The sequence below is a fragment of the Pagrus pagrus genome (genome assembly GCF_965226575.1).
Source record: "Pagrus pagrus genome assembly, chromosome: 15".
Lineage (NCBI taxonomy): Eukaryota > Metazoa > Chordata > Actinopteri > Spariformes > Sparidae > Pagrus > Pagrus pagrus.
The window spans coordinates 12,106,775-12,134,740 of NC_140199.1; the positions used below are offsets into that span (position 1 = coordinate 12,106,775).

Below are 27,966 nucleotides of genomic sequence, written 5' to 3' on the forward strand. Positions count from 1 at the left end.
AGATTTCAAATCCAGCAATATGTCGTTCATTACATTTTTACAAGTCATAAATGTGGAAATTATGCAAGTTCATGTAGTTTTAGTATTTTGCTGTTTGAATAGACTGGTTTTCCACCCAAGCACTTGTTTTTGACTATTTTGTATGCACAAAGTTAGTGTTAATAAGGAAATAAAGGACTATAATAATGATTTTTTCCATTGTGTTTTCTAGCTAATAGGGGCAGTTATATGTCTAGACTTTTCTTAATTATGCTATTACATTACATTTTGCTCTATTGAACACATTTTACATTTGTATTGTATTTTGTGAAAATTACAGTATGTTTTCAGGCACTTTGGTGAAAATGTAGAAACTTTATTTTGAAAAAAACTCAACCGGAAGTTTTGATGAATGTACTTCCGGCTTGTGGAATCGTAAAAGAAGAAACACAGGAGATCCTGAGGAGAAGCTGTTGTAGGAGAGCCCTCCGGAGCCCTCAGTCCGTTTAAACCCAGACATGACGGACTCTCCGGACGCCCGCAGCTTGGTGTCTGCTTCCTCACAGCTCAACCTGATGGAGGTGGACGCGGTGAGACACTTAATACACTTACTCTAATGTCATGGCGACTGATAACATGGAAGATGCAGTGTGTTGTTTTTCCAGACGTTGACACACTATGAGAAGTGGCACTGTGCAGCTGCTACTCTGAATTATGTTCATACACGACACTTCACCCTTTGTGGCCAAAGGAAAAACACATTTTTGTTCAAATTAGGCCCCAGCAGCGCGAGTGTGAGGCTAGCCACTGCCAGGAAGGCTGCTGGGAAATGTATTAAATGTCTGTGTTGTCATAATATTGACACGTATTAAAGCTGTATAGACACTTGTCAGATGACACCATGAATGTTAGTGTTTTAAGGCTGAGTTGTGTGACTGTATCGGTGCAGTTATTGACACAGCAGTCGCATCACACTGTCCTGAAGGCTGGACGTCATCACGTGATCGATTAGACGTTAACCATTCAGCGAGACTTTTAACATTATTCAAGGAATAAATGTTAAAATGTCTCAGACAACAAATAACTGTAATAATGTGTTATCATCTTCCACTAATATTCAGACAATCAGGAGTAAGGGTAGGGTTTGTGGGGCTACTCGTCGTCGGTGGTGCGTTCAAGTGCAGTCACCTCCCGTTGTCAATAAGGAATCTTAAACACCTAGGAGTCCTTAAAGAGGTCATATTATGCTGTTTGGTGTTTTTGCCTTTCATTAATTGTGTTATGTAGCGTTTTTGTGCATGTAAATGGTCTGCAAAAACACGTTTTACTTTACTAATATAATAAAATAATAACAGCTCAGACTTATCTTTACCTCAGAGCTTCACAGTTCTGCTCAGGGAAGCTCACCAACTACTTCAAATAGCAGTGTGTGTGGACTGGATGGCTGGTAACTTAAGTCGTAGTTGTGAAGTGGTTTCCGTGGGGTAAAACACATGACGGACATGCTGGCAGTCAGACAGAGAAACACATTCAGTTTTCTAACCATCGCTGTTTTTGTTCTCAGATCGACGATAAGGAGTTTGACATTCCCCAAGTGGACACACCTCCCACGCTGGAGAGCATCCTCAATGAGGTGAAGTACATGCTGCTCTTTGACTACTACACTGTTTTAATTTATACACTGTCGACAGTATGACAAGAACTTTTTGGAAATAATTGTGTCCATGTATTTCATGAGAGTCCTCAATTCATCCTTCACACTTTAAAATAGTTTGTTTTGTTTTTGTTTTTCTGTAATGTAGCATAAAGGGACTCAAACTCAATGTCGTTTTGCAACCCTGCTGTTATAAAATAATGAATACATCAACGTTTAACCTTATGTAGGACAAAGTTCAGGCTATCCATGAGACAGACTGTATTCTTGTTATTAAGAAGATTATGTCTGCAGCAGATGAACGTCAGCTTGGGATGAGTATATACAACAGTGAGACATATCAGTGGGATTCCTGAAGTACTTGCTTTGAGTTAATGGTAACGTCATACAAACCCGCTACAGATGAAGAGGAGCCTTTATCGGATGTGTGTTTGTTTTGTTGTCCTGTGTGTCTGCAGCTGGAGGATGAGGAGGAACCATTTGTGTTGGAGGACACCTGCGTGCTAAACACTGACAACATGGATGCTCACTCCTGTGACACCTCGTCTCTGGCCAGCTCTGACAGTGGAGACCCAGTACACCTCAAACGGCATGAACACACACACACACGCACATCCGTACCCTGTAGTCCCGAGAAGAAGTGACTAGGAGCCAAACAACCAACACAGACACTCACTATAACTTGCTGTTGATGCAAACCTTCTTGTCACAGCATGTACAAGGTAATAACATTGGAATTCTGTCCTTTTGTATGTGTGTTCTGTGTACATGTGTTTGTGTGTCTGTGTGTGGACTTGAAGAAAGAGGAGGACAGTGGATCTGAATCCGACAGTTCATGGGTCTGTTCTTCGACACAGCCTGCTGAAGGGCATCTCTGCACAGATCGTCTCCGCTGCTGTAAGTCACATAAAACACACACACACATTATAATTTTGTGTTCCTACAGGTTTTGTTCTTAATTAATTTTATTTAGGTCATTAAGGTGACAGAAGTCTTTAGTTTAAGATTGTATTGTATATATACAAGCACAATAAAAACATCTTCCCCCTCAGGACAAAGTGGATGCTGGACTGCCAACTGCTATAGTGAGTATTACTTTATTCAACTGAACAAAAAAAGATTTTAGTCAAAGGAAAATTTTGTAACACACTCTGACATTTATTGTCTGACCATGTATGCCCTCATGATGCTTTTTTATGAATTTAATAATTTCAATAGTGGCTATATACTATAGGAAAATAAGTATATAAATAAGTCTGTGATCGCTGTTTATTGAACAGCTGTGAATAGTGCAGTCCTGATTTTATCAGGCAACGCAGCATTGATTTCCATTTCCCAGGCCTTCCAAATACAAACTGGCAGGTGCAGAATCCAAAAGTCTTTTGAGCATTTCAACACTTCTACGTAAAAAGTTTGAGTATATTTTCAAAGATTGAATATATTTTCAAAGAAGTCAAAGCATTTACCCACAACTCTGTACTGTAAGTGTATAAACCATGAGGAAGATGTAGGAGACAAGTAGAAAGGTGAAGGTGCATACATATGTGAGAGGTGATCATTATTTGTAAAAAAAAAAATGCAGCCCAATAAAAATACAGCAGCTGAAAAAAATGTTCAAACTTTGGAGAAACTTTTTCTCCCTTGGGTGGGTCTATGTCTGTGGTCTTTCATTATATGGGTCCTGATGGAGGCAAAGTTAAAGTTTGATACTGTTTTTGTGGTGTCTGTTTTGCCTTTCTTCAGTTTTCCTTTACTCCCTCTAATCAATTCTAAGCTGTATATATTTTGTTGTATTCAGACAATGGCGGGTGTGATTGCTGTGGGAACGTCTCATGGTCTGGCCCTGGTCTTTGGTGAGTCTAAACTTGATTATCCTCTTTATACGCACACACTGGTTTTTTAGTGTAAATGACGTACACATAAAAGGCAGAGAGATGTACACATAAAGGTTTATGTGCATGACCAAAGAAATCTCTCACTGTATCATACACACACACACACACCCAGACACAAACTCTTATTGCCTGTAGCCTATACAAACGCTCTGCCACCCTGTGGTGTCTGTCCTTCTCAGACACACTGAAACATAGCCATATGGCTCATTTCTGCTCCCTTTATGTGCAAAAAGACAGTTGTATTTCACTGTAAACACGCACATTCATTCAATTGCAGGGTGTGGCCATGAGATGGCGCTTCCCTCACAAGAAACATACACAGAATATATACCCTTTTAAACCTAAAACCTCATTCTTCTACTCCATTACATCTCAGAGGCAAATATTACACTTTCATTCCACTACATTTATTTTAAAGCTTTTGTTAGATTAGTTAGCATTAGGTCTACTGGTTACTTTACTTAGTTTATTTATATTTTATATCAATAATCTAAAATTGTAGCTAGGTTATTAAAATGGGTTCATCCTTTACCTGCTGCAGCCCTAAAGTTGTGAACATGTTAATGCATCAATAGTTATGATTCAAGATTATAATGTCTATTATTCTGAAACGGACCATTTGTTCATTTAGTTTATTCAGTCATGAAAATGAAGACAGTGTGTTTATTTAGTGTGTTTAGGCATATAAAATCAGTCAATGAAGATGTTTCTTTTTTGATTAAAATTTCTTCCCAAAAGCTACATAGTGCACCTTTTAATGAGTAGGCCTACTTTTACTTTTGTGGTACTTTTACTTAAAGAAGTACTTACCCGCTGTAAAGATGGCCCTTGCATAAAAGTGGGCTGTCTATTCAGTAGAAAGACACAAATATTAATATATATAATAACGTACACTCAGAGCACAAGCTGAGACGGACATGGAGCTCCCTGAGGCGTGCACTACTACATTCTGCAAAACCACACCCATCCAGGCGAAATCACCATATGCACTCATATTTAAATTATATGGATCAATGAACACCACTTCTGTTGGAGACCAACTTTGTCAATTGACTGTGTCTCACACTTATTTAAACATTTTATTAAAATGACTGTAATCATCTCACATGACTTGCATAACAACAGTAGGACGTTAATACATGCCAGTATCATTGACATCCACCCTCAGGATTGCTTCACCTGAGTCTGACATAGAGACACTGGCAATAACATAGTCTCCCTCATAAGAAATGGCGGAGCCATCAGCCTTTGCTCTTACAAAATTATTTTCATCTCCATTATACATAACATCATACAGATTGTAGTCGCAGTCGTTTCCTCTGTCAAAGATCCCCACAGCAAACCAGTTGGAGTAAAGGTTTCGGTCGTAGGGCACGGAGAACATGACAGCCATGATGTGGCTGTAGTCGTTCAGGTCGGGGTTGAAGAGGTCGTAGGTTAAGACGCCGACGGAGCCGGTCGCAGCGCCGGTGTGCTTGTTGAACATTGCGCTGCCATTGGAGCAGGGACCCACCATGGGCGGCAGAGGCACTTCACAGCAGCCGCTCTCAGTGAACACCCTGAAAACAAAGACAGAACATATCAGATGGGTTCTTGGAGGAATTATGTTTTCAAAATAGCACCACTGATTTTACATGTACAAGCGGGTTTTTTGTCTTCTTACAGGCTCGTGAACGCACCCAAAAGGTGTCAAAACAGTCTTTTGTCTCAACTGCATGATGAATCTACAGTAGTGTTACGTACCCATTACAAAAAACACTACATGGCCAGACAAGGTTGGCTAAGTTTCCTTTGGTAAATGTGGATGTTAAATTATACTTTAACATCAGAACTGATGTATGCATCGGCACAAAAATAAACATTGAAGCCAAAAAAGTAAATCTAAACTCTTGAAATGTCCATGCTTACGTCATTTAAAAAATGTGTGGGCAGTTTTTGCGATTGCTGATACAAAATACAAGACAAGTAAAATAAGCAACACCTAACCTTGGATTGGCGAGAGTGTAGCAGCCAGAGTTGTTGTTGATCTCAATGTAGCAGCTGCGATGAACCATTGTGATGAGGTGTTGAGTGGCCGCAAAGGGAAGAGGCTGGCTGTGAACTAGAGACAAGACAGCACCTGGTTAGTTATTTCAGCATCCATGTAGCAATGCAACAGTTTGTCAGACTCAGTCTTCTCTACTGATTAATAAGTGTTCAATTAGAGCGTGACTGATGGCTTTCAGTAGAAAAAACATCACTTCATGATTTCAGAGACAAACACAAAGATATAAGTTACATTTAGTGATATAAAGACATTAATAGTGACAAGAAATCGGTGTTCTCCAGGATAAATCTACCTGTGGCAGTCAGGTTTCCTCCAACCCCCACACTGATAGCTGGAAAAGCACAGATGGAGCTAAGACCAAGTAGTGTCTCACTTATCAAGGTGTGCCATGGCAGTGAGTCAGCATACACCACACAAGGGCCCTGGCACTGACTTGTCTAACTATTAATGGCTAATGTTTGAAGAAAAATCATTCAAGTCCAGTTGAGAGGTTTGCTTTAGCGGTGTGAGTTTATTAAAGTATGCCGGCACACTGGTGAGTTTACAGATGCTGGAGAAAGGTCATCTCTGAGTCGATGAGCTGACCAAATGAAATGGAAAAACGTCTATGCAGTAAAGGCAGTGATCAGACCTAATGAAATTATAGATAGAAAAAAAAGGCAGTAAAGGAGGCGGGCATGTGGGGAAGGAAGGATGCATTGTACGCGTATGACAAGATCAAGATGGTTGAAAGGTGCCTCCAGAAGTCACTTGATGAGATTAGACTTGATTAGTCTCAAGTCCAAATGTGTATTTCTTCATCACTAACTAATTAAACCCATAGTAATATCACCTATTTGCACAGTTCAGATGTCTATTGCTTCAGGTACACATTAACTGGCTGTAGGTGTGTCCCAGTTAACTACCATTGACAATAACTGTAATAGTCAAAAAATGAAATAATATTGTGTTAATAATGGTCGGATGATAATATCAGGTGAATAGTTTCATAAATCGTTTCGGTTTCTTTCGACAGTTACTTGAGCCAAAACTAAGTTCTTAAAATATGCAGTTATGTACAGGTCTCCTGTAGAATGGAGCAAGTTACCGAATAGTTTTGGAGAATCACAAAGTTCTCACACTTTTAACAAACAAATGCAGATGTGCCTAAACAACCTATATGAATGTATGTACATCTTTTTCTGTTTGATGTCAAGTTTAGTTTTCATTAAAGGTGCACTTTGAAGTTTTGGGGAAGAAATTTTAATCAGAAGAGAAAGATCTTTTTTTTTTTATGCCCGAACAAACTCAATAATCAAACTCTTCATTTTCATGACTCAATAAACAAATTGACCTTAAAGGACAACACAATTTAATACTATTTACTTTGTTTATATTCTGGCATTACTATTGTAATCATTAATTAAAAATTAAAAAATGTTCTGTGCTCGTTCGGCCTTTATTTTCATTATATTAAGTTTGGTAATTAGAACAATTGATAGTTTTGTTTTGCTGTTCTTTATTTTGTTGTGTAGTATCAATATCAGCTGCCTTGTATTTCTATTTTTTTTATTATTTTCATCTGACTGATCGACTGAAAGGAATGAACCATATGGAAATAAATCTCAATATTAGCAACATCAGCCCAGGCCAGTAAAAATGAGCTATAATCACTACTGTCTACTGTCTTAGAGACACACATTATGTGAATAAAGGAGTACTTACCTTTTTGTGGTTTGCAGAGTTAAAACGATCGTTGGTGCAGGTCTGATGCAGGATGTGACGCTCAAGTCACTCTGCACACGAGCTGCTCACACACTGGGTTTTATTGACTTAGGTAATCAGGGCCTTTAGGCACCAACCAACTCCCTCCTTATCTTCACTTGAGTATCAGCTCCCTTCTCTGTTCCCGGACCTGGCCAACACATTATCACCATGCAGGATTGAATCAGGCTTATTACATCAGTGCCCACTATTGTTGGGACCTTTTTTCATTTATAAACCTTTTGAGAGTATCCTTTTATTTGTACAGGGCGGGTGTCAGGAGGGTAGAGATTCACTGGTCTGCTCTGGTCACGGAGTAACAATACAAAAAACAGAAACACAAATTAATTCACTGACCATAAAATGAGATTTCTGCTATGTGACCTGTAGTTTCAGTAAGATGGCGTCCACCTGGAAGGCAACAATCAAGACAGTCACCAAAATATCAACTCTTTAGTACAGGTCTTTGCATACAGTGATTATGTGATCACACAAGCACTGTTAAAAAAAATCATTATCAGTATTGTATGCAGAAACACAAACATTACTGTGTGTTCTCTCACTACGTCAAAATGATAAGGGTGATTTGATCCTTGTGGCCGTTGGTCTCATATTACAACAGTGAACTGAACTCAATTTGTGTGCTTATTATAGCTTAAAGAATTTGTTGAATAAAACATTTTATAATCGGTTCATCAAGGGCAAATTGACGTTATCCTTCCATTTGTCATTTATGTATTTAGGAGGTCACACTGATAACATGCAACAATTAAACATTACCACCGTAGTAAAGAATCTTACATGTTTGCACTGAGAAAAGCTGCTCTGGTACATTCTCTGTTTCTATTCAAGCACTGAACCATTATCATGGCTCAAACTATGCTAGACACTAACTGAGCGCTGTAGCAGTATGTGTTGTAGAGTCTGACGAGGACATTTGTAGACATTCAAGAAAAGTAGTTTTGTAAACATTTTCAGACAGTGTCTTTTTAACACTCCTGTTACTGCAGCTCAACGTGATGAATGTTGTTAAGCTGCAGTTACAGAAGTCTGGATCTAGTTGAGGTGAAGCTGAGGTTCCCCGGAAGAAAGTATAAGTCATTTCAAAAGACAACCCTAGACCTAAAATGTTTATTGCATGTTTAATGTTGTTTCAGAATTATAGCAATGTCAAAATATGCAAAGAGCTGCTGGTCTTCACAAATTGAATGAGTTCATACTGAGATGTTGTTTGGGTTTTGATTGGGGTGTGACTGGGACTGAGGTTTCAGCAGGCCTGACCCATGTCTCTTTATATTGCTGACATAATGATGCCCGAACAGGAAAAGGTATGAACATCCCTGTCAGATGGGTCACTCATGTTCATTTTCTGTTCAGCCTGAATGCCCCTGAGACATCACCGCTCATGTCCATATTGGTTTGGCCGAGCTGCTTTGGTGCATGCTGTGTTGTTTGACTTGCAATGAGCAGTTTTTACTGCATCCCCAGCTCTTCATTTGGTGTCAGTGTGTAGTCTTTTGGTATTGCTGCGATGTTAGATCTTGTTTATCCAATGTAACCTTAAGGACTTGAGTTTGTCTTTTTTTTTTTTTTTTGACTGACCACGCCTGTTTAAAGCGTGTGTATAATTGGCTTCACCAGCTTAATGTCCTCTCTATCTTCATCTTCAGATACCAACCAGGCTCTGCGGCTCTGTCTAGGTTCAAAGGCAACTGGGGCAGAGTTCGGAGCCGTCTCTGCCCTCAGCATCAACCATGATTGCTCACGACTTCTGTGCGGCTTCGCCAAAGGACAGGTATATACTCAGACACACACATGTACAATCACAGGCGTTTTGACTGGGTGTTGATTTGAGTTCATAAACTGAATAAAAAGTATCATCATTTTGATTTGATTTGATTTGATTTTGGGATGTTAAAGTGTTTTAGCTGCCAGACTGTGTTAAAAAGGTCTTTTGGCTAAACAAAAACTATTTTTTTCTTGACGAATATGAGACAATGACGAGCTAAAAATAGATCTTTGGAACAATAATATGACGTAACGTATGTTTTGTTTTTAGTGTTAGTGGTGGACTGTTGGACATTCATAAAATTAATAATTTTTTCCCATAACTTGAGCATGTAGTTTGTCTGAAAAAATATCAACCATACATCCATGCATGTCATTGATTGACATGGTCGGCAAAAATTGACGTTAGATCTGTGGACACACTTTATTTATAATTCGGCAAAAAGGAAAACAACAGTAATAGCAGTGTGGTACGACTTCAGCTGTCTATTCAGGTTGTTTGTATTCTTCCCACTTCATCTGAAGCCACAGGGTTTTTCTCAGTTTCCCTTTACTGGTCTGTAAATGGAAACTGAGCATATATTTGCTAACGTTAAGTTTGTGTTACTGTGCAGTCAGCTGTGTCAACTTTGGCAAATTTGCAAGCAAACCACGCTGGCTCGACCTGTTATTCTCCTTAAAAAAAGGTGGCTCAGGCGTCTGATTTGGATTGCTGAAATTGATTGATTGTAATTCATTATCTAATATGTTGAAGTGAATTGTAATGAACATTGTCTTTCTCTCTCCATCCGTTTGTCTGTCTGCATGACTAGATTACAATGTGGGATCTAGCCAATGGGAAGCTTCTAAGAACTATCAATGATGCTCACCCCCCAGGGACAGCTATACTGCATGTGAAGGTATATGCACACGCACACGCACATGCACATGCACATGCACATGTTGTCTTTAGTGGAGCATGAATGTAGATGCCCGTCTGGCTGAAAAAGTCGTTTGCATACCCAACCATGACCAAAGAAACATCTTTAAAACAATAAAACAAGTTTACACACACTCAGACTTTGGTCTAGTTGTTACATGGATTGGATCTTTCATACTGTCTATCTGGTTTGCGTCCCTTATTATTATTTCCCTTTGTTTGTTTCTCTAGTTCACAGATGACCCAACTCTTGCAGTGTGCAATGACAGCGGAGGATCGGTTTTCGAGCTTGCTTTCAGGTAAATGACTAGAAATTCAAAAAGGCCTCACCATGGGCAGGGCTGGCAGGGGGTGATAAGACACACCTTTTCAGTGTTTCATGCCGCCTCCTGCAGCTGCAGTTGTCCCCTCCAGCCCCTCACCACCACCACACATGCATAATACCCACACACACATACACACCAACATACAATTAGCCAACACATTAGCAAAGGTTTGTCGACACAAAACACGGTTGGAGATGCCGCGACTTCTCTGTCAAAAAACCCGGGTTTGTCGCCACGAATCACGTTGGAAATTGCCTCCTTAAAAGTATTCACTGGTTTCACACTCAAATCTGAGTTTTAAACTGCAGTCACTGATTCGCAGCTTTCAAGATATGGACCTGAACCAATCAACAACATAACTAAACACCCATCGTTTTGGGGTTTAGTTCCTCTTTAATGGCATAACTTTCTCAGTCTTATACCACCAGCCCTGAAGTTTATAACAGCCTGCCTTCACTAGAGGGGATTGCTTCACATGTTTTGGTCAAAACTGTACCACTGTTGATTCAACATGTTGAATCTTGAAGGACTGTCAGATTTCCTGTCACTGAGCTAAGCATATCTTCTTATACTGACCATGGCTAAAGATTGCAGTGATATCAGAGGTCTGTTCTCATTCTCACTCTGATGATTGTTGGTTTGAATTAGGTCATTTATTATTGATGTTATGACAGCTTGTTGAAAGCTAATATCTGTTGGTATTTATGATGTCATATCCTGTTGGTTTGAAGCACATAGTTTTAATTTACTGTTATTGTTCAAGCAGTAAACTGCACAAGTTGGAACCATTGTTAATGAGGTCACCTAATGTCGATGTGGTTTAAGTCGTACCCTTTTGACTCAAATGTGTATACATTTTAGGCAAACTCTAGTCATTTCATTTTTGTCAGATTTGAGATAGATAAATTTGTCTCTGTATGTTTCCAGGAGGGTGATGGGGATGCGGTCCTGTGACTCCCGGTGTCTCTTCAGTGGTTCTAAGGGGGAGGTCTGCTCTATCGAACCTCTACATGCTCCTCCAGACTTCAGAGACCATCCCATCACACACTACTCACTGCTGGCTATGGCCTCTCTCACTAAGGTATACAAACACACAAATCTCAGTTCATACTCCATGCTTCATCCTGGGCCTATCTACCTGCCACTGTGTAAGTTTGTGATGTTTTTGTCTTTCGGTTTTCTTCAACCAGATTCTGGTCATTGGACTAAAGCCCTCTCTGAAAGTCTGGATGACTTTTCCCTACAGCAAGGTCTGCATTCCTGTTTTCATGTTCATCTTGTTGTTAATGAGTGTATATTGTCCCAGATATATTGACACAATGACTGATACGGGTCGTAAATGAAAGGGTTTATCTCACCCAACGTACAAGCTTGTTGACCGTTGGCCGTAGTTTTCGGGTGTGATCAAATGCAGCTTTTTGTCTGAGACACAGGCTACCTGAGGCGACACAACAGTCGCAGGGAAATTCTGCATCCAGCCTTATTTTAACTTTGAGCATGTGGAACATTACTTGAAGCGATGATGACTGATGTGATGCCTTTTCTTTCACCAGTCTGATCCATCCAGTGTTCCTCAGCTGGCCTGGCAGTTTGTTCCTGTGCAGAAGACTGTCAACCCGATCCTGGCTTTTTCCAAAGGCGACACAGTGCACTTTCTCCTGGTATCTGCTCATCTCTTTACTCCAAAATGGCAAAATACAGTTTAGACCCAATTTCCATTTATTTTGTATTTTTTTACATTATACTTCTCTCTGCACTTGAATATTGTGTTCAGATAGTTGGTTCCAGTACTTGTTCTAGCCTCCAGACTGTGCTCAGGGGAATGTTATTTCATTACGTGCATTACAAATGCAGTTTTTAGAGTTTGAATGTTCTCCTCTCCGCTTTTTTGATTCAGGTAAAGAAGGAGGAGACGGGGACCATCCATGTCATTAAACAAAGACAATTCCACCTCAGCTGTGACATCATTAGCCTGAGCGTAAGTAACTAATTCAAGTCCCACCACTGTAACACCAACAGGCCCTGTGATATTCAATGTAAACTGTATATTATGTTATATCAGACCCTCTCCTTTTATCCTTACACAGTCATATCGTGTAGATCTAAATATACACCCTTCTCTTACTTACTAAGGAATATTCTGTAGAGCTAAGCAAGGGGCCCCTCTAATAACATATATGAAGGATACATGAGGATATATGACTATATCAAGGTACCAAGAGTTGTCTTCATTGCTATGCATATATAGTCTATTTATCAGTATGGCTTGTTTGTAAATAAAGACGAACGTTGTTGTTTGCTTTAGTGCAAAGTGCTTGACTGGTTCTCCTCCTGTCTCTGCAGTGGATTAACAGTCGGACCCTGGTCCTGGTAGACAGCCATGAAAAGCTGCATGTGGTGGACCGGCCCAGTCAGGAGATTTTGGAGACTCTGGACTTGGAGCAGGTGCAACTGGTCTATAACAGCCGACATTTCAAATCGCTGGCCACTGGAGGGAATGTCTCCCAGGCTCTGGTGAGGGATTAGCTGAATGGGGGGGGGGCAGGATCACAGGTCAAAGTTTCTGGGTCAGAGGTCGAGGTGAAAGTTAAGATGAATGTTCTAAAACAATCGTTACTTTAAAGTGATTGTGATAATGAATTGGATTTGGAAGATAAGTTGTTATTGATCATAAATACACAGCTAGCATTCAAAAAGTGAGTAGGACAGCTTAGGACAGCTTTGGTTTGTCATCTACATGGACATTAAACCATCTACCATAATTAATTTGTCATGAAAAACAACTTATTGCACAAGGATTTAACATTTGGGAGCCCAAATCACACACGCTCCTGTAGAGGCAGGGGACACTGATTTGAAAAAGACCTGCACACCGTTTCGGGATAGTATTTAAATGGTCTTCATTTAATTACTGACTGAATGACTCAATATTTAATCTGTTGTCTGGTTCTTTGATTGTAGTGTAGGTTCCTCTGACATCAGAGACTGCTAGCGTTGCAGGAATGTGGAGCTAGTTGAAAATTAAGAGGTAACAAGTGGGTTACTGACCTGTTAAGGTGGAGTCTAGCCCTCCTCAACATAACCAAATGTCCCAGAGATGCAGAATTTCACTCCGGATTTAATCTGGATGTCCGGGAGTGGCATCATGTGAGGCACTTCAACAGATTTTGCACATCTACCTTTGAAGACATAAAAGGCTATAGCCAGTCTGCTACACATTATGCAGTTGTGTCTACCGACAGGTTTGGAATTTTCTTAGAGCTACACTCTCCCATGTGTAGGTTGGCTGTAACCAATCTGCTGATGCTGATGCACTTTAAATAAATACATCTTAACCATGTGCCTAACTGTGTGTCTGTCTTCCAGGCTTTAGTGGGAGAAAAGGCCTGCTACCAGTCAGTCTCAAGCCACGGAGGACAGATTGTCTATTTGGGCACCAAGGTACACTGTGCATTTGTTCCATTTGTTGTTTGTGTGTGCTCAACAGCTGTGAGCTGCCATCTCTGCTTGTGGAGTTGTCTCTCTCTGCAAATTGGTCAGTAGTAATTGTTGGTAACCACTTTGAAAGATTATGTTATCACTGTTGTTGGGAAAAGCTGATAAAACACTAAAAGCCCTTGATATTCATGTTTTACTATGTATTACCAAGTAAGAAACACCAATCCGATGTCTTAGCCATGACCAATTTTCCTCAGTGTATCCAGTAGGGATGAAACGATGTACACCAAATTTTTTGATATCACGATCTCCATATAATATGGCCTGTGGGCTTCCAGAGAATTGTGGTTCTGCTTCCTTAATCGTTAACAGTGTGTTACTCTCTTGTCTTGCAGTCAGCTCACATTATGGCTTTACGGAACTGGAGAGAGGTATGTATAGCCCCTTTTACACATGCACTGTAACTCTGGATTTAAAATAATGCAGATTAATCGTGCTCTGCGATGCCCCAGATGTCACTGAACACGTCCCATAGCAGCTTTGTAAACATGATGGAGGCGTGTATCTAAACGCATTAGTAAAGACTTGAGTGTGTAACTATAGTTCATCCAATCATCCTCCAGCCTGTTACATTGAAAAAACATCTGTCTTGTGCACTAAAGCACTGGTTTATATGCACTGTTTTTCATGTTTCATATATATAATAAGATTTTAGTCATCAGTTGACCAACAACTGCTTTCTTTGCACCTGACCAATGTCCCTCCTCGTCTCTGTCTGTGTCCAGCGTATAGACTGCCTGTTGAAGCAGGAGCATTTTGTCGAGGCTCTCTCTCTGGCCTGGTCCTTCCATGAGGGAACTGCTAAGGCTGTGGTTGGTAGGTATAAATTGTATTACACATCCAGCAGCCTGTAAAAAACATACACACAGATGTAGAGAGCAGAAAGAGAGCATCTTCCAGCCACCCAACCCCTGATTCACCCCTTCCATTGTCTTGGAGGCTGTCCTGTCCAACCTCAGTAGACAAATCAGTTGTGACTCAGACACTGTGACCAGACATTAGGGCTGCTAATTATCACTATATCTTCACTTGGACTGAATACATTAAACACAGTATCAGTGCTCGTTTTTTCAAGAAATTAAAAAATGTGAGTCAGCATGCTGTTTAATCAATGATATTTTTAATAGAATAGTATTAATACAAAAATCAATTGTGTGACAGATGAAAGATACAAGAATAATGTGTAACATGTGTTTATGCCAGGCCTTTTTGGAGATCCAGTGAAAAGGAAAGGAGTGGTAGGTGACAAGGTAAGAACAGAAAACCCCTGTTCACTATATTAAATCTATCTACCTTGGACAGTGTACTCTCTGGACATGTTTGAACTTGTACCACTCTTTGTGTCTCCAGATGGTAGAGATCATTTTCCAGTTTACAGAGCATGCTTTGAAGAAGTGCCCTGAACAAGGCAAGATCCAAGTGATGGAGCAACACTTTCACGTAAGTTAACATGCCTTAAAGACCACACCTTACAGTGTCCTGTCTGCCACAGAGTCAGCCCCCTCACGGCTGACACCGGAGTGTTTCAAAATAGAGAATACACCAGCCTGCCTCAAAGTTAAAAGGACTAACTGTTGAAGCGAACAGCATTAATCATATCATTACAATGTAATGTTCTACGGAGAAACCTTGAGTCCTAACATGTATTTGGATGGCAATTGACACACACCAACCCACCCAAAATGGTTGCAGACCAAGTACACCCCCTCATGGCAACAGCACTCCCTGATGGCAGATGATGATAGGAATGGAAAAGAAAACTCTGACATGGTGTCAATAAATGGTTTGTTTGAAACTCTTTCTCTTTCTGTCTCTCTGCGGTGTGTTCAGGATGTGGTTCCAGTCCTGGTGGATTACTGCCTGTTGCTACAGAGGCCGTAAGTTTATATACATTTCATAGATGCACACAACCAGTATGGTTCTGAAAACAATGTTTTACTGTCACATAAGTATTAATAGAATTATCACTAATTCTAGCAAAGTAATCTACAAAATGAAATATGTGTTTTTGTTTTTTTGTGTGTGCAGCGACCTGCTGTTCAACCAGCTGTATGCTCGGCTCGTGGAGAACACGGTTGCTAAGGGTGTCTTCCTGGAGTCACTGGAGTCGTACATTGTTGCTGACCGCCTTGGTCACCTTACCACACCAATCATGAGGGACCTTCTGGCCCATTACCATGGCAATGGTATGATGGACAGCCTGGAGAGATGCATTGTCCATCTGGATGTCACCAGTCTGGACATACAACAGGTGAGTGAGTGTGTGACTGTGTACAGTGAGGACTGTATGGTAAGTAAATTATGCTGCTCACAGCAGTCAACAGTGACTAGAATTAAAGCAATCTCTTCAGTTGATAGTTGGCTGCCTAATTATTGATTATCTGTAAATCATGAATAATATATGACACATGTTGGACATTTTTCCATAAGAAAACTGTGTCAACTACTGACTTGATTTACGTTCAATGCAAAATCAGAATAGGTTAAATTAGGTGTTAAAAGAACAGATAAAGTAAACATCATGTGTCTTGAGTGATAAACTTATTAACACAAATTACTTTTTGATGTATTTGTGTATGTGTGTGTTTGAAGGTGGTTCAAGTGTGTTGGGACAACCAGCTCTATGATGCCATGATCTACGTTTTCAACAGTGGAATGAATGACTACATCACACCTATGGAGGTGAGTCCTTCACTAAGGTTGTCCATCACGTTCTTCGTGTCAGACTTGATACGTTTTTTTTAAAAATGATGTGCTTAAATCAGTAAGATGACTTTCATTACAGTTGAATTTAAAGGTGCTCTACATATATATTTTGGGGAAGTCATTTAAAAGAATAGAGAGAAGAGGAAAAATCTGATTGAATTTAATGTCCAGCTCACCCAAAATCAAGAACGTTTCCCATTTACATGCATGTCCATTATGGAGCACTGTGAAGCACAAACTGAGGCTACGGTGTGCTAATATTTACGTATATAATATAATACGTTATATATATATCATCGAGATGATAGAGAAATGTGTGCCAAAATGTGGCAATAAGTAGAAACCATCTGACCTTTTAGGCTTACCAGTTTTGACCTGTTATTATATTGCTGTTTACATTCTTGAAATTACCCTGCTTTATTTGTTTTTGTACAGTATCATCTTAAGTGTACACGCTGTTTGGTGCTATGGTTCAGTTTTAAGTAATCTTTTTTTTGACATATTAATTTAAACCCAGAGAAATAATTGATAACATGCCGCTCTATGTTGTCTCTCACATTTATATTGTAGAAACTCTTTGCCGTGATTGGTTCACCAATTAGGGAGGGGAGAAGTCTAACAGGTAAGGCTGAAAACAACGCTCCCTAGAGTTCATAGCACCAAATATTTTAAGCATCTCAATAGTACAGAAAGTTTTAAAAGCATATTTAAGTCTTTAACTCTCTTCCTTTTCTTCTTGGACAGAAGAGGAGGTGGTAATGGGAAACAAACTTCTGGTGTACATAAGGTGAGTTCACACAGATGTCAGTTTACACCACAGTCCATGAGTTTGTGCAGCTGACATACCTTATTGCAAAAAGTTTGGAGTTTGAAGTAACTGTTACCAACCTTTTCTTTTTTAATAGCTGCTGTCTTGCTGGAAGGGCATATCCACTGGGAGACATACCTGAAGACCTTGTGGTTCAAGTAAAGAACCAGGTATGTAGATACTATATATTATACTGTATAAACGTAACAATACAGTTTATTTTTACACATTGTAGAAGAGTATAATTATACTTCACGATCTGCTTGTAGTCATTAAGTGATATGTAGTTACAGCCTCACGTTGTCTTCAGCCCCTTTCACTCATAGCTCCAGGTAAATTACTGCGATAATCTGTCAGGCAACGCTCTTGATGATAAAAAAAGAACAAATGTAGCTGTAGTCATTACAAGGAAGCCTTTATGCAGTATATTTGTGGGCTAATGCAGTGTTTGTGCGTGTGTGTGTCTCTCAGGTGTACGAGTTCCTTATCCGTCTCCATTCAGCCGACTCTTCAGATGAGGAGGAGGTTTTTCCATTTATTCGTACTCTCCTCCACTTCGATACCCGGGAGTTCCTCAATGTCCTTGCGATGGTGAGATCTCTTCATATCATTTTAACATGCAAGTAAATGTGTGATGAGTGTGCTGAAAGACTGGATGACTGTATCTTGCATAATCATAATCATATTTCCCTCAGCGGTAGGTTGACATTTCAATTTTATACGGCGGAAAATGAAACAGATTTACTTTTTATAGGTTTTTTTCCCTGTCATTTAACATTTGGTTTTCATTCTAGACATTTGAAGACTTCAAGAATGACAAGCAGGCTCTTGAGTACCAGCAGAGGATAGTGGACATATTACTTCAGGTAAAAAATTACGAAAAACTTCCATGTGTTGTGTCTGTCCCACATACTTTTTGACAGTGACGGTAGCATGGAGCATTAAGAGAGGCTCAGTAATCTTTTCCTTTATTGAAACAGACACTAGCCATGTTTTTGTCTTTTTATCTTTTCTTTGATGATTAATATATCTTTCTGGTTACCTAGGTGATGGTTGACAACCCAGACTTTACGCCTTCCCAGGTGGGTGGGCTCTTCACCTTTTTGGCTCGCCAGTTGGCCAAACCAGACAACACGCTTTTTGTGAACAGGAAGCTCTTTGATCAGGTAAAGTAATCAAGGATTGTATTATCCTGATAGGTAAAGGTGCAGGGTATCATATGAAGGTATATATACAGTTTAAGTGGTAGAGACACAAACACAGACCTCTGTGCAATCACAAAGAGAGAGTTTCATGTTTTTCATCATAAAATCTCAATCTCTCAATTTTTCATATGACTGCTATCCAACTCATCAAACAAAAGGTGTTTTCTTTTCACAAGCAAACTCAACACAGAAGATGTCAGGCAGTTTCTCTAAGAAACAGAAAGGCTGATTGTATGTTAAGATTACAGTTACAGTTTGTAGACAGAAAGCACAGCTGCTTTTACACGTCATTGTCCAACAAGGCCTTGTTGTCTGCACACCACGAGAAGCTCAACCTTGACAAGACAGCTGCTCTTCCTTCCAGGGAAGGCATTTCCTGGTCATAACGGCTCTCATTAACAATGAGGACTAGCTGGTGAATGTGGTTTCACAGGAAGACCACCTGTCGTCACTTTAAGGAATACTTTCTGTGAAAAAATGTGGTATAGGTTTGTATACTAACACAGTCATAGACATATTGTCAACCAGAGAATATTTTCCTTGATGGTGTCTGATTTCCTGTTGCTGAGTGAGCCCAAGTGTCATTTCATCTTTTATTTCCCTGCAACTGTACTTCAGCCAGAAGGAGGCTGGGAAGTGGAACAGCCTTTGGTCCAAGCTCTTATCTTGACTCCCTTTATGTGCAATCGCACCACTTGTTGTGATGTTTAATCTGTCACAACTTGTTGGGTCAAACAATATGTTGCTTATCACAAAGATACTGGCATGAAACTATTGTAACTCTCAAATAAACTTCCTTAAAATATGTTTTTTTGTGTCCTTTACCACTTCCTCATCCATTATGTTGTCACATCAGCACATCCCATGAGGCAGTATTTCTTAGAAGTACCAACCTGACATCCACCTCCATTAATCTTTGGTCTTATTACAGGTTCTGGAGTTCCTGTGTTGTCCAGACGATGACTCCCGACACACTGAGAGGCAGCAGGTTCGGTTAAAAAATTAAAATAATCTGCTGTTACAGTCCTATACCAAATATTTGAAATAAACTACACCTCAAACAACATTGAGCAATTTGACTTTTCACACGTATTTTTACACTTTTTATATATCTGGTCTTTATTGTGACTGGTGTGTAGGTTCTGTTGGAGCTGCTGCATGTTGGTGGTGTGGTCCAGTTTAATGAAGAAAGGCTGTTGGCTTTGGCAGAAAAGGCCAAGTTGTAAGTAGCCAAGTGATTATTCCATATGGTCTGTCACAACAAGTCCCAGCTTTCACATAACACATATGATCATCAATCCATCGTTAATATAAAATATTGATTAGTAAAGCTTTAAGTTAAAAAATGCTGATACTTACAATAGTCTCTTATCTTATGTATCCAGACAGTCTCACAGTGCTGCTTTTCATTGGTTTTTCTCATGTCATTCAGACATTTTGAAAATGTGGGTAACTATCTGTGAAAACACCAGAAATGGCAATATAATTCAGTTATTATAGTAACTTACTTATTGTCAGTTATGAGTTGCTAACATTATTATCATTACATATTGCAGCCTTGGTTACATGTTGTTGTCTCCCTCTTGCCCTCTAGCTACCAAATCTGTGAATTTCTCTATGAGAAGAAACATCTGTATGACAAGATAATTGACTGCTACCTGAGAGACCCCCTCAGAAAGGTAACATATATTTTACATTTATCCATGTAAACATGTGTTTGGTCGATATATGTTAAATTTGAATCTGTGCATTTTTGTGCATGTTGATTTATGTGTGAATTTTTGTTAATGGGTTATGGTATGCAGGCAGAGCTAGACAGCTGGTACAATTTTGTTTCAGCTGCTATAGGCAGCCTGGCTGTGTGGCACAGGCTGTGTTTCTTTAGCTTTGAGTGTTGAAGAACGTAGGAGACACCTGTAAATACTTGAGTCTTGTGTCTGTGTGTGCGTGTCAGGGGGAGATCTTCAGCTACATCCACAATCTGTTGTCCATGCCTGGCTATAGCCCTGAGGAGAAACAAACGGTCAAGGAAAAAGTACTGCAAAACATGCAGGTCAGTACATTACAGAATGACATTCACACTGGGATTTACACACCCTTACCCCTATTGCATTAATAATGTGTTGTTTGTCTTGTTGCATTTAAAGAGTAACTAAGCCCCAGAGGTTTGGCTAAATTGCCTCTAACCTGTACCTCATGTACTGTATCAGCCGTGATTTCGCAAATGCAGGATGCATATGACACAAACCTATACCATATATTTACAGGAGCTGGTGACCCTTGACCCCAGTAAGTTAGCTGACCTAGTGGTGTTTCACTTCACCGAAGAGGTGCGGCAAATCATCTCTGAGTTTCAGGTAAGGTCAGAACACATAATGATGTCATGATGAATCTTCTTCATCTGGTGATGTGACTAAATATATTTTCTCAAGTACTGTACTGAAGAACAATTTTGTGGTACTTCCATTTCCTTGATATTTCCACTCCACTACATTTTGGAGGCAAATATTGTACTTTTTACAATTTAGGTTACTATGTAGTTACTTTGAATATTGCATCAGAGACAAAGTAGCACTTTTTAAAATATTTTTTGTTATTTATCAGCAATCAGATAAAAAAAAGATTATGATAATTAGAAAAATAGTGAATAGCAGATCAGACCCATAGTCTACAATTTATATGTGCATGTAATTTATACACTATCAGTATAATGCCCAGACCTGGCTACAGTATATACTATTTGCACACCCACTATTGTTGGCTGCACCAATCACAACAAATCACCCTGGGGGACTGTTTAATGTCGCCTGCTGCATTTCTCAATTTACTCTTTCTCTCTAGGATGACAAGCTACTCTACAGGTTTCTCAGCTGTCTCCTAGAGCCACGGTACAGTGTGCATCCTGTTCTAATGATAACTCTGCTAACTCATTCCTACATCTTATACATTTGCCTCCTGTCCTCCCTTTTTATTTACTCCCATTTCTTCCTTCTTTGCCTCTCATCTGCTCTGTAATACAGGGAAGTTCATCATCCGGGGACCATGCTGCTACTGGAACATGACCTCCATGAGCTCCTGTTGGACTTACTGAGCCGCTTCGCCCCCCAGCACCTGCTGAGCTTCCTCCAGACCTCCCAGCACTACAGACTGAAGGAGGCCATACAAGTACTATCTACTACACTTGTGACATGTGCATTTCATGTGTTTGTGTATACAAGATAAATATCTGCTGGAATAGCAGGAATAGTTTTCCATATGACAAGAAAGATACGCTACCAATCAAAAGTTTGGGGTCGCAATGAAAACTCACACTTTAATTAATCAAATGAGCTGCCAAATGAATAAAAAATATATTCAAGACATTGACAAGGTTAGAAATAAAGATTATTTCTTGCTGTCAGTCTGTTGATGTAATCTAAAGAAATATCACTCCATGCTTCCTGAAGCACCTCCCACAGGTTGGGTTGGCTTGATGGACACTTACGTACCATATCAAAGAATGTGCTAACAACCATTATTTTCTGAACAGCTGAGACTACGTGCTTATCTCAATCTTTCCATGTCTTTCTCTCTAGATAACACAGAAGTACCACCACAATGAGGCTACAGCTTATCTGCTGGAAAAGAAGGGAGATATTCAAGGAGCATTTGATGTCTTGTTAGAGGTAACTACAAAACACCCAGGGAATAATCATTTATTGGATCAGTTAATGAGCTAATTATTCATATTTACCTTTTCTTGCACATGAATGCAAAGTGACTGACATATGGGTCATATCGATATCCCCACATACTGGTGTGCATACGTCCATCACTTTCAGTTGAAGTGTAGAAATATAAATTCATATTAAATACTCAAGTACAGTACTATTACAACAAACTATACCTAAATACAGTCAGTAAATGTACTCACTAAATGTTCTGCACAGTTGCTGTTTTATGTCATTGTCACAAATATGTTTTTATAATCTCTCTGAAGACACTGAAGGAGAAACTGAGTGTCCTCACTGCTGAGAGTGACGGGGGGGTTGAAGGAGATGAAAGACTTGATGATGAGGAGAAGACCGACAGTGAATCCACGCTGACGGGAGTAAAGGATTCACTGAATGACATCATTGCCTTGTGTCATCGAAGCTCTCGCAACCTCGACCAGCAACAAAGAGAGGTTGTGTGTGTGTGTGTGTGTGTGTGTGTGTGTGTGTGTGTGTGTGTGTGTGTGTGTTTGTGGGTCAGGGGGTCTCTGCCTGCTCATTCATTGCTTTTTTTCTTCCTCACAGGTCCTCTGGTTTCCACTTCTGGAGACCATGATGAATTCTCAAAGACAAGGGAAAGGACTTGGTGCCAAACACACATTTGAGGGTAAACAAACACACAGTTGTTTATATGACTACACAAGGATGTTCCAGTTTTTTTGGCCCTGATCTGGAACCAAGTCCTTCTCCTTTTATTTCTTTTCTGGAGACAGATGACACTGCTTTGCTTTGCTTTGCTCTAATGGACACCACTGAAATGCAGTACACCTTTTTTTTGTGTTTTCTCTGTTGTGATTCGATCTTAATGTAACATGGAAAATTCAGGTCACGGTGAAAAACAATTTAATTAGTTATTATTAAAGACAAAAAACATTTTTCATTAAATTTTTATTTAGGCATTTTAAATCTTCCATATTGAAGAGTAAGCAACACTTATGGACATCATTCTGTGTTGCAGAATGATAACTAAATTAACCTTGTACCACCTAAAACAGTACAACAAGCCTTTGACAGTGACATGACAGTGGTGACGGTGCTGATGATTAAGTTTCTGTTATGTTTCTCAGTGCTGAAGGAGTTGACGATGAAGGTTCTCAACTGTATGAGCAGCTTTATTTCTCTTCCTGCCATCATCCAACAAATACTGCAGGTGTGTATTTGTGATTTTCTGTAGAGTTTCTTAATCTTCCCAGTTTTAAGTGATTCTTCTTAAAAATACACAGTCAATGTCTGTGGATCTGCTTCACTAAGAACTCCTGCTTGTGTCTGCTTAAATTCCTGTTAATTAGAGTGGTTTTCAGTACAAAGTGTGTGTGTGTGTGTGTGTGTGTGTGTGTGTGTCTGGTGTGTGTGTGTGTGTGTGGATGATATTTCCATTTGTACTGTACTTTGCGTATTCATGACATGTGACATGGTCCTTGTGTCTGTCAGGACCCAGTCTATGGGAGAGGGAAGCTGGCAGAGATTCAAGGTCTCATTCTGGGTATGCTGGACACATTTACCTATGAACAGGTAAAGCATCATGCAGTCGTGGGTCTGTGTTGTGTAGCCCCTTTGGCTACTTGGTGAGGTTTGAGTTTTAATGCTACAAGTTGAACCTTACTAATAGCAGAATAGGAATAGTTTATTTCTGTTCCTGTAATTTCTGGCCATTTTTAAATGGTCGTTTTGATAGCTTGAAAGGTTTATAATCAGTCGCAGTTTACATTTTGGGACCGTTTCAGATTTTATAATGTGTGTGTATTGCGGGATGTGCAGTGCTACACAGTGGGTGACATCATCGATAGAGTCGAGAGAAGCTGGAAAAAAATTCTGGTCAAAGGCATGTAACTATGGAAGCAAGCAGACTTACACTTTTTAGACGTATAAGCTTTCAAGCAACGACACCACCAACTCCCTCAAGAGCTCCAATGTCTAAAATTTATGGAGGGAAGCAGACACTCCTACAAAAATAAAATCTACATCGATGCATTCAGCAACTTCTCCTTTCACTCATGATATAAAAAAGTTGGCAATGGCATTTATTTAAACACAAGAGCAGTGCCTGTATTACAATTCAATTCACACTGCTGGAAGTTGTATCAACCCCTCTCTGATTGGCATGTTCTGTAAATGGACAAATGCTGATGCTGTCAAGTGTTGTTTTTTTGTAATTGACAAATATATTCACATATGCAGTAAAGAAGTGTATTTGTAATTGACCTGATAGAATAACAGACTGGCCTTTTAATAATGCTGTTTTTTCTGTTTTAGACTTTACTTGAAACAACCACCAGTCTGCTGAACCATGACCTCCACTGGTCCCTGGCTCACCTGCGTGCTGCGGTCACAAGGGGACTCCACCCACGACAGGACTACTGTAACATTTGTCTCCAGCAGTACAAGAGGAGGCAGGACTCTGCTGAGGAGATCATTGTGTTCAGGTAACACACAATTTATGTGTTTAACTTCAGTCACAGGGTGAACCTAGGAAGCAGTATACTGAACTGTATGTCCTGCACTGAAGATTTGAGACAAATACATGACCTCTTTACAGGTGCTAACGTGTTTATGTCTGTGCCTTGTCAGCTGTGGCCATCTGTATCACGTCCAGTGTCTGCAGCAGAAGGACTGTGGGTGGGGTGTTGCTTCAGAGCTGCAACAGCGGTGGAGCTGCTACAAGTGTTCGTCCAGCAAAGGAGGAAGAGGCGGGCCTTCTTCTGAACAAAAAAGAGGCCGCAGCACGTCCCTGGCACAGGTGTGTACATTTTGTGCTAGTAAAGAAGGGAAACAATCAGGGCGCAGGATACTGTTGACATGCACAACAACCAGGGGAAGTAGAGGGGGGGAATCAAACATGATTGGCTGCAATGTTTCATAGCTATGAGACCAGTGATATAGCAGGCTGAGGAGGAAATGCTTCATCACCACACGCTCTGATCTATATTCCACTTAACCCAGCTCTTTTATACTCTGACATGTATGAACAAAAAAAGCCACAGCAAAAGTAGCTAACCATCCTGACACAGCCCTCTCCTTCTCTCTGTGTCAGACTCGTGTTACATCAGTACATCATGATGCAGGAGCAGAGGCTGACAGAAAGAAGGTAAGATTTTATCAGATCTGAAATGTGTTTTCTATGTCAGTCTTTCGCTCTAAAAAAAATTTGAAGGATGATTAGTAAGTAATACTTCTTAAATCATGGAAAAACCACTTAACCATTTGTCCTGGGGCCAAGTTCTATGCAAGTCCTATGAAAAAAGGACCCAAGTTGTAAGACAGTGGAATTATATGTAAAGAATCATTAATGAAACACACCTAGCCACAGTTAATATAACCTGATTGCAATATTCTGGACATTTTTGTTTTTTATTTCTGATTTTCTTCCACCCTTGAGGTACACAGAAAAACCTATTGCCTTTATTGCTTTTATTATAAATAAAACTGTGTTAGTTGCACACTTAACACGCTGTATGAAATGTATTGAATTACAGCTCAGTATTTCTGTTGTGAATACATTCCATCTGGTTCTTTGTTGTGGTCCAGGTGTTTGTTGAGGCAACATTGGACCTTCACCAGGAACAGTCCTGGGATCAGCTACGCTGTTTATACCGAGGACCATCCAGGGTAATGACACTGTCTCTCTGTAGCAGATGGAGAGCCTCCTCATTTATGTTGCTTGATAACACACTAATAGCCAAACACATCACATCAGAAATTCTTTTTTTTTTTTCTTTTTTTTTTATGCTTTTCAACACAGACAGTGACAATACAAATAATACACTGTTGCCACAAGAACTAAACATCTCACTAGATCCAAGATATATGATTTGCGGTTCTCAAAGTTCTGGCAAAGTCAGAGTCCATCCATTTTACATAAAATGTTATTTTTTCACAACCATACAATGTTTCTTCTTGTGGTGTCAGGCGCTATTTAGTTTGACGCAGGAGCCGATTGGTGAATTACATACAGGCTATTGAAAGTGAAAGTATTGAAAAGGAATGATTAAAATACAGTGCATGCGTTTCATCCTTTTCCAATTGTTCTGTTTTTTTCTCTGTTTATTTTTTCAGCTATCCATCCTTTCAGAACTGTCCCACAGCACTGAGAAGACGGGACTTCTTATTACAGCCCAACCAGGATCAGAGAATTTCCAACTTAAACTCTCTCCTCCACCTCTGTTTGAAGAGTGAAGGATATATGTCCATTAATTGTCCAGACTTCAGTGGACTTGATTAAAGACTTTCTGCTTTTTTCTGATTTCCTGCATTCCCCTAACTAATCGAGATCAGTGTGGATTGATGTTTTTTGCTGCTTTTGATATTGTAAAACTTCTTTTAAAATGCTTAATCTAAAACAAAGTGTTTAATATTGATCATATTGAGTCACGAGCAATTCTACAGAATGTAGCTTTGATTTCATCCTTTGTACAAAAGCTGGCTGAACCATCTAGCTTTGGTTTGCATGTTGGTTCTGGGATGTCAGAAGTGGATCCTGACGTTACTGCAAAGAAAGTTGAAACATGTATTGATACTGAATGTTTGTGTACAAGCAGTAAAAAGCCATGATACTTCTGCCTCTCTTATTTCTGCACTTAATTTGAGACACTAAACTTCATCCTTCCATTGTAGGATGAATAAAAAAAATACAATGATTTTGTCGCAAATGATGGCCTTTGATTCTGCAGTGGGTCATAAAGCAAACAAAACTGAATCATGGTTGCCAAATTATCCAAAATTGACCCAGAATTTTTTTTATTTTAACAGCTAAATGAATTTTCGTGTTTTAACATTGTGTAAATTTTACCTTTTTACTTGCAGCAGATTGAATCAGCTTGTGGATGTTTCTTAGTAAAATGCACCTTGGAAGTTATCTGCTCTCCTTCAGTTTTTACGTTCACAGGCTTGTTCCTTTGAATTTTTTATCAAAGGACCACGTTTTCCAAGAGTTGACTCAAGCAGGAGGGTTTCTTATCCTTCAAAGAGTTGAAGAGGTCTGTTAGTCGCAGTCACAAAGAGAAAATAATAAATGGTGCTTCACTAATCCTGGATGCATGAAATACGTCCTGCAGTTTCTGTCTCTGTTTGTGTATTTTCTCATTAAAACAGGCTGTGACCTCAAAGGGAGAGATGCTTTTCCCCCCTATGTTGATTTACCCATTGTAGACACACCCACTGCTGCAGTGATGAATAAAACTCATGTCTTAAAAATGAATGTTTTAATTACTTGCCCAAAGCCAGACACTACACAACAGGTCACATACGTTTTTGCTTCAAACTATCGTACAACAGACTACTTATATCCAGAATTTACAGTTTTAAGTGTCCTGACATTTTGAGACCAAAGATACTTACAGTTGTGTGTATGGGGCAGAAGGTTTAAAGTTGCAGTGCAGGGCATAAAAGTTTACATATACCTGTAAAGAACACGTGTATCATGGCAGACTTGACCTCCAATGATTTCTACAACTCTCATTTTTCTGTGATGGAATTATTATATCACAAAAAACATTCACGAAGTTTGGTTCATCGATTAATTTATTATCAATTATCCATCAAGTTTTTCACAAATAAAGAAATATATTCATGTAAAAACATTTGCCGAAAGAACAAGTAAGCCCAAATAGATAAAAATGTTTTGTAGACAGCTTTTCACAAAGTTTATAC

General features: G+C 39.5%; 2 protein-coding genes across 2 annotated transcripts; one reads left to right on the plus strand and one right to left on the minus strand.

Annotated features, from left to right (window-relative positions):
• The first annotated feature begins 412 nt into the window (after positions 1 to 412).
• Positions 413 to 26,874, plus strand: vps8 (VPS8 subunit of CORVET complex). Its single transcript, XM_084375091.1, has 45 exons — positions 413 to 569; positions 1,544 to 1,612; positions 2,092 to 2,222; positions 2,434 to 2,530; positions 2,686 to 2,718; positions 3,432 to 3,486; positions 8,989 to 9,113; positions 9,919 to 10,005; positions 10,257 to 10,324; positions 11,279 to 11,432; positions 11,542 to 11,601; positions 11,905 to 12,012; positions 12,249 to 12,329; positions 12,695 to 12,865; positions 13,718 to 13,792; positions 14,185 to 14,220; positions 14,575 to 14,665; positions 15,053 to 15,099; positions 15,200 to 15,289; positions 15,680 to 15,726; positions 15,878 to 16,100; positions 16,442 to 16,531; positions 17,126 to 17,177; positions 17,300 to 17,342; positions 17,461 to 17,533; positions 17,835 to 17,954; positions 18,158 to 18,229; positions 18,410 to 18,529; positions 19,500 to 19,556; positions 19,708 to 19,790; positions 20,163 to 20,247; positions 20,523 to 20,621; positions 20,836 to 20,925; positions 21,410 to 21,456; positions 21,589 to 21,733; positions 22,144 to 22,233; positions 22,548 to 22,733; positions 22,846 to 22,927; positions 23,388 to 23,470; positions 23,752 to 23,832; positions 24,574 to 24,743; positions 24,889 to 25,057; positions 25,352 to 25,405; positions 25,846 to 25,926; positions 26,374 to 26,874. Exons 1-45 carry the CDS (start codon positions 498 to 500, stop codon positions 26,491 to 26,493), a joined length of 4,212 nt encoding a protein of 1,403 aa, XP_084231217.1. The 5' UTR covers positions 413 to 497; the 3' UTR covers positions 26,494 to 26,874.
• LOC311270298 (DELTA-stichotoxin-Hmg2b-like) lies at positions 4,598 to 7,452 on the minus strand. Its single transcript, XM_084375092.1, has 3 exons — positions 7,280 to 7,452; positions 5,515 to 5,629; positions 4,598 to 5,087 (listed from the first exon to the last, which is right to left on the minus strand). The coding sequence occupies exons 2-3, from the start codon at positions 5,580 to 5,582 to the stop codon at positions 4,661 to 4,663; spliced, it is 495 nt and encodes a 164-aa protein (XP_084231218.1). The 5' UTR covers positions 5,583 to 5,629; positions 7,280 to 7,452; the 3' UTR covers positions 4,598 to 4,660.
• Positions 26,875 to 27,966: the final 1,092 nt, after the last annotated feature.

Coding starts and splice junctions, on each gene's coding strand:
- LOC311270298 (XM_084375092.1), bottom strand. CDS start 5,582: ATGGTTCATCGCAGCTGCTACATTGAGATCAACAACAACTCTGGCTGC. Junction 5,088..5,514: donor TACACTCTCGCCAATCCAAG/GTTAGGTGTTGC, acceptor CTTTGTTTTCAG/GGTGTTCACTGAGAGCGGCT.
- vps8 (XM_084375091.1), top strand. CDS start 498: ATGACGGACTCTCCGGACGCCCGCAGCTTGGTGTCTGCTTCCTCACAG. Junction 14,221..14,574: donor CTTTACGGAACTGGAGAGAG/GTATGTATAGCC, acceptor GTCTGTGTCCAG/CGTATAGACTGCCTGTTGAA. Junction 23,471..23,751: donor TCATCCAACAAATACTGCAG/GTGTGTATTTGT, acceptor TGTGTCTGTCAG/GACCCAGTCTATGGGAGAGG.